Source organism: Centropristis striata, chromosome 11, assembly GCF_030273125.1.
Source record: "Centropristis striata isolate RG_2023a ecotype Rhode Island chromosome 11, C.striata_1.0, whole genome shotgun sequence".
Lineage (NCBI taxonomy): Eukaryota > Metazoa > Chordata > Actinopteri > Perciformes > Serranidae > Centropristis > Centropristis striata.
In genome coordinates this window covers 21,845,038-21,860,207 of record NC_081527.1, presented here as the reverse complement: position 1 = coordinate 21,860,207, position 15,170 = coordinate 21,845,038, and the positions used below count along the sequence as shown (strand labels likewise).

Sequence of the window (15,170 nt, the reverse complement as noted above, 5' to 3'; positions counted from 1 at the left end):
CAACACAAATAACATAAATGTTGTTTTCAGAAATAAATTCATACAAAAGCAAAAAAACAAATATAAACAAAGAGAACCTATAATTGAACCCTGTGGTACACCACAAGAAATCATAGCCAGACAGAACAACAGAGTAACTTATTTTATAAAGAGAAGAACAAAGTCAACCAGAGTGCTGCCAACCCGTTTATGTATAGTCCAGAAGTGTTTTTAAAAAAAAAATATAATGGCAAACTTTGAAAAGATTGCAATATTTTTTGGCATCAAATATAAACTTTAAATACATTGTTCATGTTAAACTTGTTTTACATGTTGGCAGTTATGAATGTTTGTCAGTGCTTCAGAAAAATAATCAAACTACAGAGTTGACTTTGAGCTCTATTTGATGTCAGAGGATTTGCTGTTAAACTCAATTATTATCAGTTATTGTTTACTGAAATAATATCCCACAACACCTCATCATCAGTAAGTGAAATTTTACTGTTCATTCAGTTTGTTTTGTTTGAAAGCAGACAACAGTGTGTGACTCCCTCTAGTGGATGTTGTGGAGTATTGTGTTGTCTTTGCTCCAAAGGTTTTTGTACAGAGTTTTGGTGTTTCCTGTCACTGTGGGCCTCACAGCACAGTAGTACACAGCAGAGTCTGTCACTGCAGCAGAGGAGATGTTCATGTTGATTTGTTTGTCCTCCACTTTAATCGTCAGTCCAGGGATTGGCTGATTTCCAACAATTCCTGATGCAGAGTGTGAGATGATGAACTCTGGTGGTTTTCCTGGATATTGTCGATACCAGAAGAAATAATTACTCCCAGTCAGTTTAGAGTATCTGTAGGACAGAGTAACAGTGCTGCCTTCTAAAGTGGACTCGTCTGTCTTTACTGGAGTGAGTTCTTGACAGCTGACACCTAAAGGAAAAAATAACTTTGTTATGAATTATGTTACAGCATTCTCTAGATATTAATAACGTTCATGAAACATGAAGTCAAACAGTTTTTAAAATTGGAGAATGTAACGTACCTGTTAGAATGGATAGAACCAGTAGAGAAAACACACAGTGCTGCAGTGACAGCATGTTGAATAAAGGTAATGTTGATGGTTTGTGTATTGAACTCTGTTGAATATAGAAGTTCCTCTCTCTTCTATAGTTCAATCACAGTTTAGCTCCTCCCTGAATCTCTACACTTCCTCCTGGTTAACAGACTGGTAGCAGCATTTTGTACCACCCAGCTATGGAAAGGTCTGGAACACCAGCACTCTACATCTACACCAGCTGCCAGAGATAAATTATTTTATTAGCACCTAAATCTCATATTGTCAACAAAACAATGAAAATCAATGTTCTTATTCATCAACTGATCTGAAAACATCATGTAAATAGAAAATGAGAGGAACGAGGATTGAACCCTGTGGTACACCACAAAAACTTATTTTCTAAAGACAATATCTTCATCAACTACATTAAAGACCCCTTTTTGAAATTGTAATTTGTAAATGTTGTATTTAAATATAATATATTGACAAACTACAAGGCATGAAATGATCACCATAAAATTTATGAATACACTATATTGGTTGCATATATCCTATGGTGTCACATTTTAGCAGTAATTGTTATTTTAGAGTTGAAGCTCTATCAGATGTTATAGGATATTTGATCCATTCCATTATGACAAGGAATTTTACATATAATATCCCAAAACTCCTCATCATGATCAGAACTGTTGTTGTTGTTGTTGTTGTTGTTGTTGTTGTTGTTGTTGTTGTTGTTGTAAAAAAAAACAGTTGCCTTAATTCTGTGTTTAATATTTAGAGCTTCATTTTCTCTTGTTTTACCTCCTCTAGAAATAATCTACACTGTATCATTTCAAACTATTTTAACAGTTAACCAGTATGTGACTCCCTCTAGTGGATGTTGTGGAGTATTGTGTTGTCTTTGCTCCAAAGGTTTTTGTTCAGAGTTTTGGTGTTTCCTGTCACTGTGGGCTTCAGAGCACAGTAGTACACAGCAGAGTCAGACAGCTGAAGCTTCTGGATCTTCAGAGGAACCGATCTTGAGGTTGAATTCAGTACAGATGAAAATCTGTCCCCGTCCTCTGTTTTCCCCGAGCCGATCTTAAAGCGGCTCAGGATGGATTTGGGGCTGTTGTTTCGGTCCTGTTTGTACCAGAAGAGATAATGATTTGATGAAGAGCTGTTGTACTGACAGCCAAGTGTTACTGTCTGTCCTTCAGCAGCAGGCCCTTCTCCTGCTGGTTGCAGCACGCTGTCTGTTTGTGCTCTGCATTCTGTAAAACAGTAACAAACAGTATCAGTGTGCTGCTACAGAATCATGTCAGTGTTGGACTGATCTCAAAGAAACAGAGTTGTGTTCATACCAAAGCTCACAGCAGCCAGCAGCGCTGAGATGAACAGAGGCGTCATCTCTGCAGTGTTGAGGAACTCTGAGCTCCAGCAAGTATAAAGAAGGCTGTGAACTCTGTTTAGTCCTCATCAACACTAAGTTGGTGGATTAGAAGGAGGAACCTGATCACAGTGACAGAGCTCACTCACAGCCCTGTTACTCCTCCTACTGATAACTTTACACCAAACACACTCTGTGCCACTCTCCTTTCCTGGTATAACAGCTCTTGTATGTGGTCATCATAGGATGATCCAGCTTTTTTTCTGTCTTACAGCTGCTGCAGATTCACTTTGCTTCAGTACATGAAAAAAGTCAGACTGTCTACAGGAACAATTCGTATGATTTGCTACGAAACATAATGTGATGTAGTTCGTACACAGCAAATGTGCCAATGTTAAATTAAGACTGTTAATTTTAACACCGGGAAAGTGTTCATATGTGTCCACTCTTTTGAGTGTTGGTTTTAACACTGTTCAAAGTGTCAATTATTTAAAACTCAACCAGAGTTATGCTAACACCTCATGGAGTTGAAAACCAACACGAGTAGTGTGGATAGTACTCAACACCGGTGTTAAGTGTTAGAAAATTAACTCTACCAGACAACACTGAACTCCAGTATATTAACACCAATGAGTGTAATAAAAATTTACTCTGGAAAGTGTAGAATATTGTGGCCAACCACTGCCCCTTTCCACTCAAATATCTTCACTACATACCTCTACCTATTAATATTAAGAAAGACATATGAATTGCACAAATAGTGTATTAAAAAAAAGGTACACCACTTTCATCATCTTAATACACGACAGATCAGCATAGATTTATATAAAATTACAGCATGGGACAATGTACATCTGGTCATCAGTGTTTCCATATGAATACTGTCTATCATACGGTCTATAGTACACCAGGTCATCTACACTAATCAAAGTAAAGACATCTGTGTTCTCCTCAATACAAAAGGCATCTAAGTGATCATCAAAATACATTGTTGAGACTTTACAAGTCAAAAGATGACAGTTTTCATCTTGAACAATTACATTGACAATCCGGTTAAATAAAGGCATCTCATTTTCAACACCAGAACATACATACATGCCAGCCTGATACTCTGTGCCAAAGCTTTTGACCCAGGAAGTTGTGGAAACATTTGACCACGCATAAGTTTCACCCAGTGCCTCATTGCCTTCTAGACTGCTGACCAAGACAGCACTTGCATTCCTTCAGTCTCTAAAATCTTGAGGTCATCAACAAGAGGGTTTAGGATTGGGTCAAACCCATACTTTCTCACGTCTTCTGAGTGAAATAGGGCTACAAGATGAATGTTCATTAACACAGAATTTAGCTTTGGAGGCAAATTTCTCAAAATAAAGTGAATGCAACCAAGTTTGTGGACTCTTTTGAGCCTAGTGGATTAGCTGTTTCAAAATCGTCATAGAAATGCTGGATCTGAAGAGCATTATCTTGTTGTGAGAATAAAATGTGTTTCCTAAAGTACGAGCCATCATTTTGATCAGTGTAAAAACCTTCCTGGTGTATTTTTGCTTTTTGGAAAGCTTACGAGACTTCACTGTTCCTAAACATGGATGAAAGAGAGCCCATTATGGGTACATACATGAATTTATCATTGACGGGAACTTGCCTATATGTGCCAGTTGTTCTATCTCTGCATGTATCAAAGCGCACACCAAGAATATGCTCTACAGGCTTTTTTTACAGCATTGATTTAATAATAATAATTAAAAAACATACAGGTACCCAGTTGTTTCTTGTATCTTGTTTGTGATGGCAAAAAATATCAGCTATTTAAAGTTTGAATTGAAACAAATCAGACCCTTAAGAAAATTGTTAATTAATTTACTAATGGTGTATTCTGAATGTTTTACTGCTACATATTGTAGGCCATATATGTTTTCCAAACCATCCTTAGAATCTTGACCAGGATCATTTGGTCACAAGTCTTTCTCCTTCTTTTTCTGAAGTCTCCCCTTTCTATGAGCACTGATGGTTTTTATTACATATGATACACTACGTTGAAGATAACTTACATCTCTTGCCATTTGGCTGTCAGGAGGTCCTTCAATCAGCTTCCTTTTTCAAGCTTTGGTGGACTCAAGGATCAAGGTTTTGATCAATTTGAAGATGAACCAGATGCACGTGATGGTGACCACTCTAATATAAATGAGGCCTATGAAGATGTGTCCAAAACAGAGCTGTCTACAAAAAACACACAGCTTTATGAAAATTACAGTGATACAGATATCAAGAAAAGACCATTGCACTTGTCAATGAACGCCTTAAAAGACACCTGGGATGATTTTAAAAGTTCATAAAATATGACAGCATCCACTTCCACTAAAGCAGAATCCTTCAGGACCAAGGAAGTAAAAACCTGGCAAACTAAATTTGGCCAGCACTAAAACAGAAATGATGACTTCATTAAGGGTCATAACATTATATTAAATCAACGTAAAATTGTATTAATAGCAGAAACCTTGAAATTATTGTTAATGTGACACTGAAAATACCTCCTTACAGAAATTCAGGGTAATTGTAGACATCCTCAGTCGTTGGTACCCTGACCCATTTGCTCACCCCCTCGTACTCTACAGGAACCAGCATGTCACCACCTTCAAAGGGAAGACCAGCACATACAACACACACTAACAACAATGTCAAATCTATTTACATTTTTCCAGCACCAATAAATGATTATAATGGAATATTTGTTTATGGAGATTGCAAAGGAAGTATTTACTAGAGAAGTATTAAATAAACAAATAAAAACAGTTAATTTATTTCATGGTAATTCTACCTCAAACACAATATTGAAAGAGACAATTCTAAATTAAATATTATATAATCGTCATTCCTAAATGTGTTATATTCACAATTGGATCAGAACAAACAGATTGATGGTTAACATCAAAAAACGACCACATGTGAGCTTGTAAATTGATATTTAGCAGCTATGATGATCTCATGTATGCCTGTGTATTATTTGATCTCAATTCTCTGTCTCTTCAGACCGGAAGTGAGCATGACAAGTAAAAAATGAACACGGTAAGTTCGGATGTTTACATTAATATAAAAAGGAGAGGTAGCAATGTAGCTTTGTTGTTGTGGCAAGGTATAAGGTCTAATTAATTATTAAAATTATTAAAAAATAACACCACGCACTTGTTGGTTCGGCTTCATCGTCGTCCTCTGCAGTGAACACGCATATTTAATTGGTAATACACTGCTGACGCGGTTTGAAAATATAACACTAAGAGACGTGGAGGGATTACGGCTGTAGGAATACGGTTATACGGCCCAGCTGGTGTAGGCAGGTCACTTACTTTTGTTGTATATATTTAGCATGAAATGAAAAAAATAAAGTAGCGCGGTAAACGTAAATGCAGCGGGTAAATCATTAACTCTGGCCGCTTTCTTAAATAAGCCTCCTCCAACATGTCTAATTCAAGCAGAAGTGACCGCGGAGGGGCTATGATAGGCCTACTTATGGTTAGCGAAGCTATGAAGCTACAACATGTACCACTGCCTTTGATAATGGCAAGTTATTGGAAGTAGGCCTAATGTCACATTATTTTAACATTAACTTGTAACTCATCCTTTGGACACGACTGTGAACACGGTTGAAACTTTAAACGGTTAAATTTAAGCTAACACATGCTCTCCTCTCTTCCTTGCTTAGTCTGCTGTATATCTTTAATGTCATCTCCTGGTGAAAGCTTTCAGAAAATGACCGTTGTAGAAAAAAAAATTGCAACAATTATAGATTACATTGCTCCAACTGCAGAGTGTCCTTAAATAATGTTTGGTAGCGGTTAGTCATCTTTACAAAGTTCAAGTTAGCGTAACGGTCAGTTCGACAAAAAATGGTCTAAAATGGGTTGTTGCATTTGGAGATTAAATATTTTGTACAAACGACATTCAATAAACAATGAATGATATTTCTTGACCAAGTTTCCCCTGAAACTTGACATTTAATCAAATAAAACTTACCTTGGCGAGTACAGAGAAAATGGTGACTGCAGGATGTGGAGAGTTCATTCTTCACCGCAAATGAGGGCGTGGTCAATTTAACACTCCTGGTGTTGATTGAACGTAATGCCGAAAATAACTCCGAAAGTGTTACTTTTTTTTTATCTTTATGGTGTTAAAATAACACTGAACTCTATTGATTTCAACTAACACTGAAAAATGAACACTGGCAGATTTGCTGTGTAGGTATCCCATGAAACTTTGACTGCTGGAGAAGCAACATGAAGTTAAAGACCACGTAAGTCTCCAGAGGGTGATGGGAGGTGTGGCAGATGGGTAAAAAAAATCTGTCTTTCAATCAGGAAACTGGTGTTCATGTCCTGTAGTCAGTAGTTACTGTATGTATTGCAGAAGTGTTGTTTTTTTTTTTTTTAACCCTAACTGTTCTTTTCACTTAACCTCAAGTCAATAGTTTTGGTGCTGAAATCTAACTTATACAGCATTAAGAATGTGTTTAAAACAGCGATTGTGGTGTTGGCACATGAGCGGTGATCCCATGGTGAAAACAGTGCTCGTCACATGTCACGCAGAATATCAAACAAATCATGGAGCAAAATGTTTTGGTTTAATGCTTGAATAATTGTAAGTAAATTGAGATTATATATTTGAACAAAACAGGACTTTTCACGATCTTTTCAGAATATTTCTTGAATGTGAATTGACAGTTTAGTATCGTTTGGTCCTCTGCAGCCTGAGAGGACAAATACAAAGATGGTGGAGTTATTGTGGAAGCTTCTGTTTTTATGAATGAGTCAATCTATAACTTGGTAAAACTTCAGATGTTAAAATGTAATTCTTCTATGGGTTTTTTTAGTTGTATTAGTTAATGCTGTAGTATGTATTTTGGATGCAGACCACCATGTTGAACAGTGTCCATTTCTTTGTTGACATCGTGTCTCGTGTTTGAACCATCATACAGTTGGTTTGTCCTTGATGTGGATTTGCTGCTCATGTGAATCCTCCCACAGTGTTTCATTAGCAGCTGTAACCACAGTGACTCTGATAAAACAGGAATAATCAGAATCCGTCTGATATGAAGCTGTGGTTTGAATACCACTTCCCTCTTCTTTGAAGAGGAGTCTCATATCTGTGCTCAGGTTTTTGTACAGCCTCTTCTACACTTTGTATCACTGTGTTTCTAGAGCACAGTAGTGGAGACCTGTGTCTGCCAGGGTTAGCTTTTTAATGGTCAGTTCAGTTGACTTGCCAGGTGTTTTAGATTCATATCGCTGATTATCAAGATTATATTCACTCGTTGAACCTTTTGCTCCTTTCCAGAGTATAAACTGTGGTGCCTGAAGGTCAGAATGATGTCTGTACCAGTGAAGAGAAGGATTACTATAAGATGTTTCATAATCACATGTGAGTGTGACAGACTCTCCTTCTCTTTTACTGACTTCATTTTGTCGAGGAGAGATTTTGTCTCCAGCTATTAGTCCTGGAAAAAGTGTAGAAAATGAATCCATTAGAAGAACATTGTTCATGAGTCTGAGAGGAGAAGACAGTGGAAAAAGTAAACTGTTCAGTGTTACTCTGTGGACAGAAACAACTTAACTGTTCAGAGATTTCTGCTCTGAACTCCAGTTTATATAAATCTTTAGAAAGTAATAACATGTTGCTGTTTGTATCTTACCAAAGAAAAGAGCAGCAAGAATAATCCACAGCCAATGTTCCATCTCTACAACAAGGTTTAAATCAACAGGAGAAACTAGCTGATGTTCAACATTCAGTCTGAGAATTGTTCTCTTCACAGCAGCACTTATTATTGACTGAATGGTTGAACACAGTGCAGAAGTAGTGCACCGCCTACCTGATAATGTGGCCCTCTAGTGGAGGTAAAACCTTCAGTACAACAGTGTGGAGAAAAGGCTTCCAGCAGCTTGTCAGTGTGTCAGCTTGTGTTTTTGTACAGAGTTTTGGTGTTTCCTGTCACTGTGGGCTGCACAGCACAGTAGTACACAGCAGAGTCTGTCACTGCAGCAGAGGAGATCTGCAGATCCAGATGGGTTTTATCCTTCCTCACGCTAACAGACAGTCCAGACTTTGTTTCATTCTTTGTCCCCAAGTGAAAGATGAGGAACTCTGGTGGGTTTCCTGGATATTGTCGATACCAGTAGAATTGATCACTACCAGTTGCTTCTTTTGAGTAACTGTAGGACAGAGTAACAGTGCTGCCTTCTAAACTGGACTCTTCTGTCTTCAGTGGAGTAAGTTCTTGACAGCTGACACCTGAAGGGAGAGTTTAATATGTCATACAATATTATAAAAGTCTGAAAAGACTCAGACACAAGAAACATTTGCATTAAACAACTCCTTTCTGTTTCATTTAACATACCTGTTAGAATGGATAGAAACAGTAGAGAAAACACACAGTGCTGCAGTGACAGCATGTTGAATAAAGGTAATGTTGACAGTTTGTGTATTGAACTCTGTTGAAAATAGAAGTTCCTCTCTCTTCTATAGTTCAGTCACAGTTTAGCTCCTCCCTGAATCTCTACACTTCCTCCTGGTTGACAGTCTGTTAGCAGCATTCTGAACCACCCAGCTGTAGAAAGGTCTTGAACACCAGCACTCTACATGTACACCAGCTGCTAGAGATAAATTCATTTTATTAGCACCTTAATCTCATATTGTCAACAAAACAATGAAAATCAATGTTGTTCTTATTCATCAACTGATCTGAAAACATCATGTAAATAGAAAATGAGATGACCGAGGATTGAAACCTGTGGTACACCACAAAAACGTATTTTCTAAAGATCACAACAATATCTACATCAACCACATTAAAGGCCCCTTTTTGAAATTGTAATTTGTAAATATTGTTTTTAAATATAATATATTGACAAACTACAAGGCATGAAATGATCACCATAAAATTGATGAATACACTATATTAATTGCATATTTCATATGGTGTCACATTTTAGCAGCAATAGTTATTTTAGAGTTGAAGCTCTATTAGATGTCGTAGGATATTTGATCCACTCCATTATAACAATGACTTTTACATATAATATCCCACAACTCCTCATCATGATCAGAACTCTTGTTGTTGTTGTTGTTGTTGTTGTTGTTGTAAAAAACACTTGCCTTAATTCTGTTTAATATTTAGAGCTTCATTTCCTCTTGTTTTACCTCCACTAGAAATAATCTACACTGTATCATTTCAAACCATTTTAACAGTTAACCAGTGTGTGACTCCCTCTAGTGGATGTTGTGGAGTATTGTGTTGTCTTTGCTCCAAAGGTTTTTGTTCAGAGTTTTGGTGTTTCCTGTCACTGTGGGCTGCAGAGCACAGTAGTACACAGCAGAGTCAGACAGCTGAAGCTTCTGGATCTTCAGAGGAACCGATCTTGAGGTTGAATTCAGTACAGCTGAAAATCTGTCCCCGTCCTCTCTTTTCCCCAAGCCGATCTTAAAGCGGCTCAGGATGAATTTGGGGCTGTTGTTTCCGTCCTGTTTGTACCAGAAGAGATAATGATTTGATGAAGAGCTTGTGTACTGACAGCCAAGTGTTACTGTCTGTCCTTCAGCAGCAGGCTTTTCTCCTGCTGGTTGCAGCATGCTGTCTGTTTGTGCTCTGCATTCTGTAAAACAGTAACAAACAATGTCAGTGTGCTGCTACAGAATCATGTCAGTGTTGGACTGATCTCAAAGAAAGAGAGTTGTGTTCATACCAAAGCTCACAGCAGCCAGCAGCGCTGAGATGAACAGAGGCGTCATCTCTGCAGTGTTAAGGAACTCTGAGCTCCAGCAAGTATAAAGAAGGCTGTGAACTCTGTTTAGTCCTCATCAACACTAAGATGGTGGATTAGAAGGAGGAACCTGATCACAGTGACAGAGCTCACTCACAGCCCTGTAACAGCTCTTGTATGTGGTCATCATAGGACTATCCAGGTGACCTTTTTTTTCTGTCTTACAGCTGCTGCAGATTCACTTTGCTTCAGTGCATGAAAAAAGTCAGACTGTTCACAGGAACAATTCATATGATTTTATACAAAACATAATGTGATGTAGTTCGTAGGTATCCCATGAAACTTTGACTGCTGATGAAGGAACATGAAGTTAAAGACCATGTAAGTCTCCTGAGGGCGGTTGGAGGGGTGGCAGGTCAAAACATCTTTCTGTCAATCAGGAGACCGGTGTTCATGTCCTGTAGTCAGAGGTTACAGTATGGATAGCAGAAGTGTTTCTTTCAACCCGAACTCTGTTCTTTATTAACAACGTGTTTAAATCAGCTATTGTAGTGTTTGGCACATGAGAGGTGATCACATAGTGCAGGGATGGGCAACTGGAGGCCCAGGGGACGCATACGGCCCGCCTCCTCACTTTAAGTGACATTTAGGGCTAGTATTTTTTTTAAACATCATAAATGTGTTCTAGGTGGTCAACTTGTTCTGTTGTGTATCCCCCATAATTTTCCTTTAAGGATAACTGGGTCTGGGTTCTTATGGCTTAAGATACTGCACTTTAAACATATTTAAAATTGCAGTTTCATGATATCTGGTTAAGTGCACGGTCCTATATGTGGCCCTGTGGTAGTGTCAATGAAAAATTGTGGCCCGCTCCAGCATTTAAGTTGTTACATACCACACAGAATATAAAAAAATCATGCTGCAAAATCTTAGGTTTATATTCAAACAATTGTAAGTAAACTGAGATTGTATACTGAGCGACTTTTGATGATCTTTTCAGAATATCTCTTGAACGTAAATGGACAGTTTAGTATTGTTTGGTCCTCTGCAGCCTAAGAGGTCTAATTTAAAGATGGTAGTGTCACAGTTCAGCTCTGTCTCCCAGTAACTTTCCACTGAGCCTGCCTCCTCCTCACTCCACCTGTCAGCCACTCCCTCCTCAATAGGCCAGACTCTCTTCACCTGTTCACCCAGCTGCCTCTGATCACTAATCAAGCCACTATAAAGACTCCTGCCTCACTCACACTCACTGCCAGATTATTCTCAGCTCTTCAAAGACAGACTTTCCAGCGATTTCCCTCGGACTGATTTCCTGTTGCATACCCTGCCTGCCTCTGATTTACCCGTCATGCCTGATCCCCGGTAAACTCACCAGCCTTCTGTCCCTGACTTGGAGTTTCCCTGCCAGTCGAACCAGCTTCGCTGCCAGAGACTTTAAGAGACTTTGTTGTCACATTCAAGCAGTTCAAAGTGCATATTGCTTGCTTTGGTCTGTACCTGCCAAGGTTTACATTTAAAGCACTGACCAAGTGTTCCTGGTATCCTGTGTGCTGCAATTGGGTCCATACACAACCCGTTACAGGTGGAGTTATTGTGGAAGTTTGTTTTTATGAATGAGTCAATCTATAACTTGGTAAAACTTCAGATGTTAAAATGTAATTCTTCTGTTTTTTTGTTTTACTTTATTAATTAATGCTGTAGTATGTATTTTGGATGCAGACCACCATGTTGAACAGTGTCCATTTCTTTGTTGTCATCGTGTCTTGTGTTTGAACCATCATACAGTTGGTTTGTCCTTGATGTGGATTTGCTGCTCATGTGAATCCCCCTACAGTGTTTCATTAGCAGCTGTAACCACAGTGACTCTGATAAAACAGGAATAATCAGAATCCGTCTGATATGAAGCTGTGGTTTGAATACCACTTCCCTCTTCTTTGAAGAGGAGTCTCATATCTGTGCTCAGGTTTTTGTACAGCCTCTTCTACACTTTGTATCACTGTGTCTCTAGAGCACAGTAGTAGAGACCTGTGTCTGCCAGGGTTAGCTTTTTAATGGTCAGTTCAGTTGACTTGCCAGGTGTTTTAGATTCATATCGCTGATTTTCAGGATTATATTCACTCGTTGAACCTTTTGCTACTTTCCAGAGTATAAACTGAGGTGCCTGAAGGTCAGAATGATGTCTGTACCAGTGAAGATAAGGTCTAGAAGTTCCTTCATAATCACATGTGAGTGTGACAGACTCTCCTTCTCTTTTACTCACTTCATATTGTCGAGGAGAGATTTTGTCTCCAGCTATTAGTCCTGGAAAAAGTGTAGAAAATGAATCCATTAGAAGAACATTGTTCATGAGTCTGAGAGGAGAAGACAGTGGAAAAAGTCAACTGTTCAGTGTTACTCTGTGGACAGAAACAACTTAACTGTTCAGAGATTTCTGCTCTGAACTCCAGTTTATATAAATCTTTAGAAAGTAATAACATGTTGCTGTTTGTATCTTACCAAAGAAAAGAGCAGCAAGAGTGTGGAGAAAAGGCTTCCAGCAGCTTGTCAGTGTGTCAGCTTGTGTTTTTGTACAGAGTTTTGGTGTTTCCTGTCACTGTGGGCCTCACAGCACAGTTGTACACAGCAGAGTCTGTCACTGCAGCAGAGGAGATCTGCAGATCCAGATGGGTTTTATCCTTCCTCACGCTAACAGACAGTCCAGACTTTGTTTCATTCTTTGTCCCCAAGTGAAGGATGAGGAACTCTGGTGGGTTTCCTGAATATTGTCGATACCAGAAGAAATAATCAGTTACAGCTGCTTCTTTGGAGTATCTGTAGGACAGAGTAACAGTGCTGCCTTCTAAACTGGACTCTTCTGTCTTCAGTGGAGTGAGTTCTTCACAGCTGACACCTAAAGGGAAAGTTGAATGTGTTATACTATTTTGTAAAAGTCTGAAAAGATTCAGACACGAGAAACATTGCATTAAGTAATTTTTTTCTCTTTAATGTAACGTACCTGTTAGAATGGATAGAAACAGTAGAGAAAACACACAGTGCTGCAGTGACAGCATGTTGAATAAAGGTAATGTTGATGTTTGTGTATTGAACTCTGTTGAATATAGAAGTTCCTCTCTCTTCTATAGTTCAGTCACAGTTTAGCTCCTCCCTGAGTCTCTCCATCTCCTCTCAGATCTGTATTTTCTCTTCTCTCAGTTACACTTCCTCCTGGTTAACAGACTGGTAGCAGCATTTTGGACCAGCTGGAGATGATCATTGTTCACTCAGCTGCAGAAAGGTCTGGAACACCAGTAATAAACCAGCTGCAATAAGAATTGGGTTTTAATGAAACAGGTATTTATTCACTGTCAGAAAAACAAATGAAAACTGATGTGTTTACAGATCCATTAGTCCACTGAAAACATCTAAACAGAAAGTAAGAGGAACTATGATTGAACCATGTGGCACACCACAAGAAATCAGCCTATCAGAACAACAAAGAAGCTGTTTTTTTAAAACAAAGATAAAAAAAAAACAACATTTACAAATCTTCAGTCTGTGACTTCAAATAATTTATATATATATATATATATATATATATATATATATATATATGTATATATGATGCACTCTTTTTTAATACATTATTTTGGTTTCAGTCATGATGACAGTTTGTCACAACAAAACAGTTATTCTACAGAGTTCAAGCTCGATGAGATGATATAGGATTTGTTGATTATGCTGGGGATTTAGGATGCCTCTTTTATGAATAGATGTTACCTTTCATGGGGCTTCCAATATACAAATAAAAGGGCGTTATCATGAATGCTATCCCTCCCATAAAGCTATAAAATATGTAATGATGAACCTGAGCAACACTTTTGTGGCTCTCACATTTCAAAACTGTGGTTCGATGGCTATCAGAATCATTAAAAATTATCATAAATAATATAAATGATATGACTTGATTTACTCTAATCACCTCGAAAAAGGGCACCACTCTTTAAAACAGAGAAAAATAAAGCCTATAATTTGGAACACTGACTAATAATTAATGATAATCAAATCACCATATTTATTTTTAGTAATGGTTGAAGGAATTTGGAATTATTTTTCATAGAAGAGGTTGACATATTGTTCACAGTGTACAACATTAAATAGACAACATGTGTGTTCAAAAAGGTATTTATACTGAATAAACAAGTAAAAGCAAAGAAAAGCACACATCTATAGAGTATAGAGCTACAAGGTCTAATCTAAGCTTATCTACAGTGTAGGCTTACAAAAGAGAGAAAGGTGTGTTTGTGTTTGTGTTGTGTGTGTTTGTGTGTGTGTGTCTCAAGACAAAGCGTTGTAAATCCCATGCTGTGATTGGAGGGAGAAATGGCCTTTCCTGTCTTGGAGGACACTGGCCATGTGCTGCAGTGAGTTGCTACCAACTGTGTTTGTTTAAAGCCAAGGGAAAGTATATTTTATGTGAATCAGTGTGTCAAATTAAAGAAGTTAGTTGAGTTAGTTTGCATGTACGTCTGTGTAAAGCAAGGTTAACATACAACTTCAAATGATTTAGCTGTACCAATATCACAACAATTATACTTAAAACCCACATATAAACCAAATCATTGATTGCAGGGCAAATCCTACTTAAAGTCCTTGCTGATTTTCTTGTCGAAGGCAAGTTACATTTGTCACAGTTCAGTTGAGAAAAGGGGAGAAATCCTTTTCGGTAGAGGGCGTTAAGGAAAGTTTGATCCAGGTTTCTTTTTCTTTTTTTCTATTGTTTTTTTTTTATGTTTTGATCCGGCCTGTGCTTGGGTCCGGCCTTTATTTGTCCATATAAACACCCCGCCGGCCATTATATGAGACCGGCTATTTATTGGGGAAATACGGTAACTAACCATCACAATTAATGATGCAACGTTAAATAAAACCAACATAGCAGAAACCTGGACAAGGATATGATCACAAAGTCTTTCAATGTTTGTGGAAGTCTGTCTAAGAAGACTAACGTAAATTAAGACGACTGCTTCAGAGAGACAGCCTGCACCAC

General features: G+C 38.1%; 2 gene segments (V, D, J or C); both read right to left on the bottom strand.

The window, feature by feature from the left end:
* Nucleotides 1-503: 503 nt before the first annotated feature.
* Nucleotides 504-1,070, bottom strand: LOC131980850 (T cell receptor alpha variable 26-2-like). The segment is given in 2 exon segments: nucleotides 504-903; nucleotides 1,016-1,070. Coding segments are annotated over 2 exon segments (426 nt in total).
* Nucleotides 1,071-9,737: 8,667 nt separating this feature from the next.
* On the bottom strand, nucleotides 9,738-10,172 carry LOC131980239 (T cell receptor alpha variable 38-2/delta variable 8-like; the record flags this gene model as incomplete). The annotated part of the segment is given in 2 exon segments: nucleotides 9,738-10,036; nucleotides 10,127-10,172. Coding segments are annotated over 2 exon segments (345 nt in total), but the record flags the coding sequence as incomplete, so codon positions are not given.
* Between the last annotated feature and the right edge of the window lie 4,998 nt (nucleotides 10,173-15,170).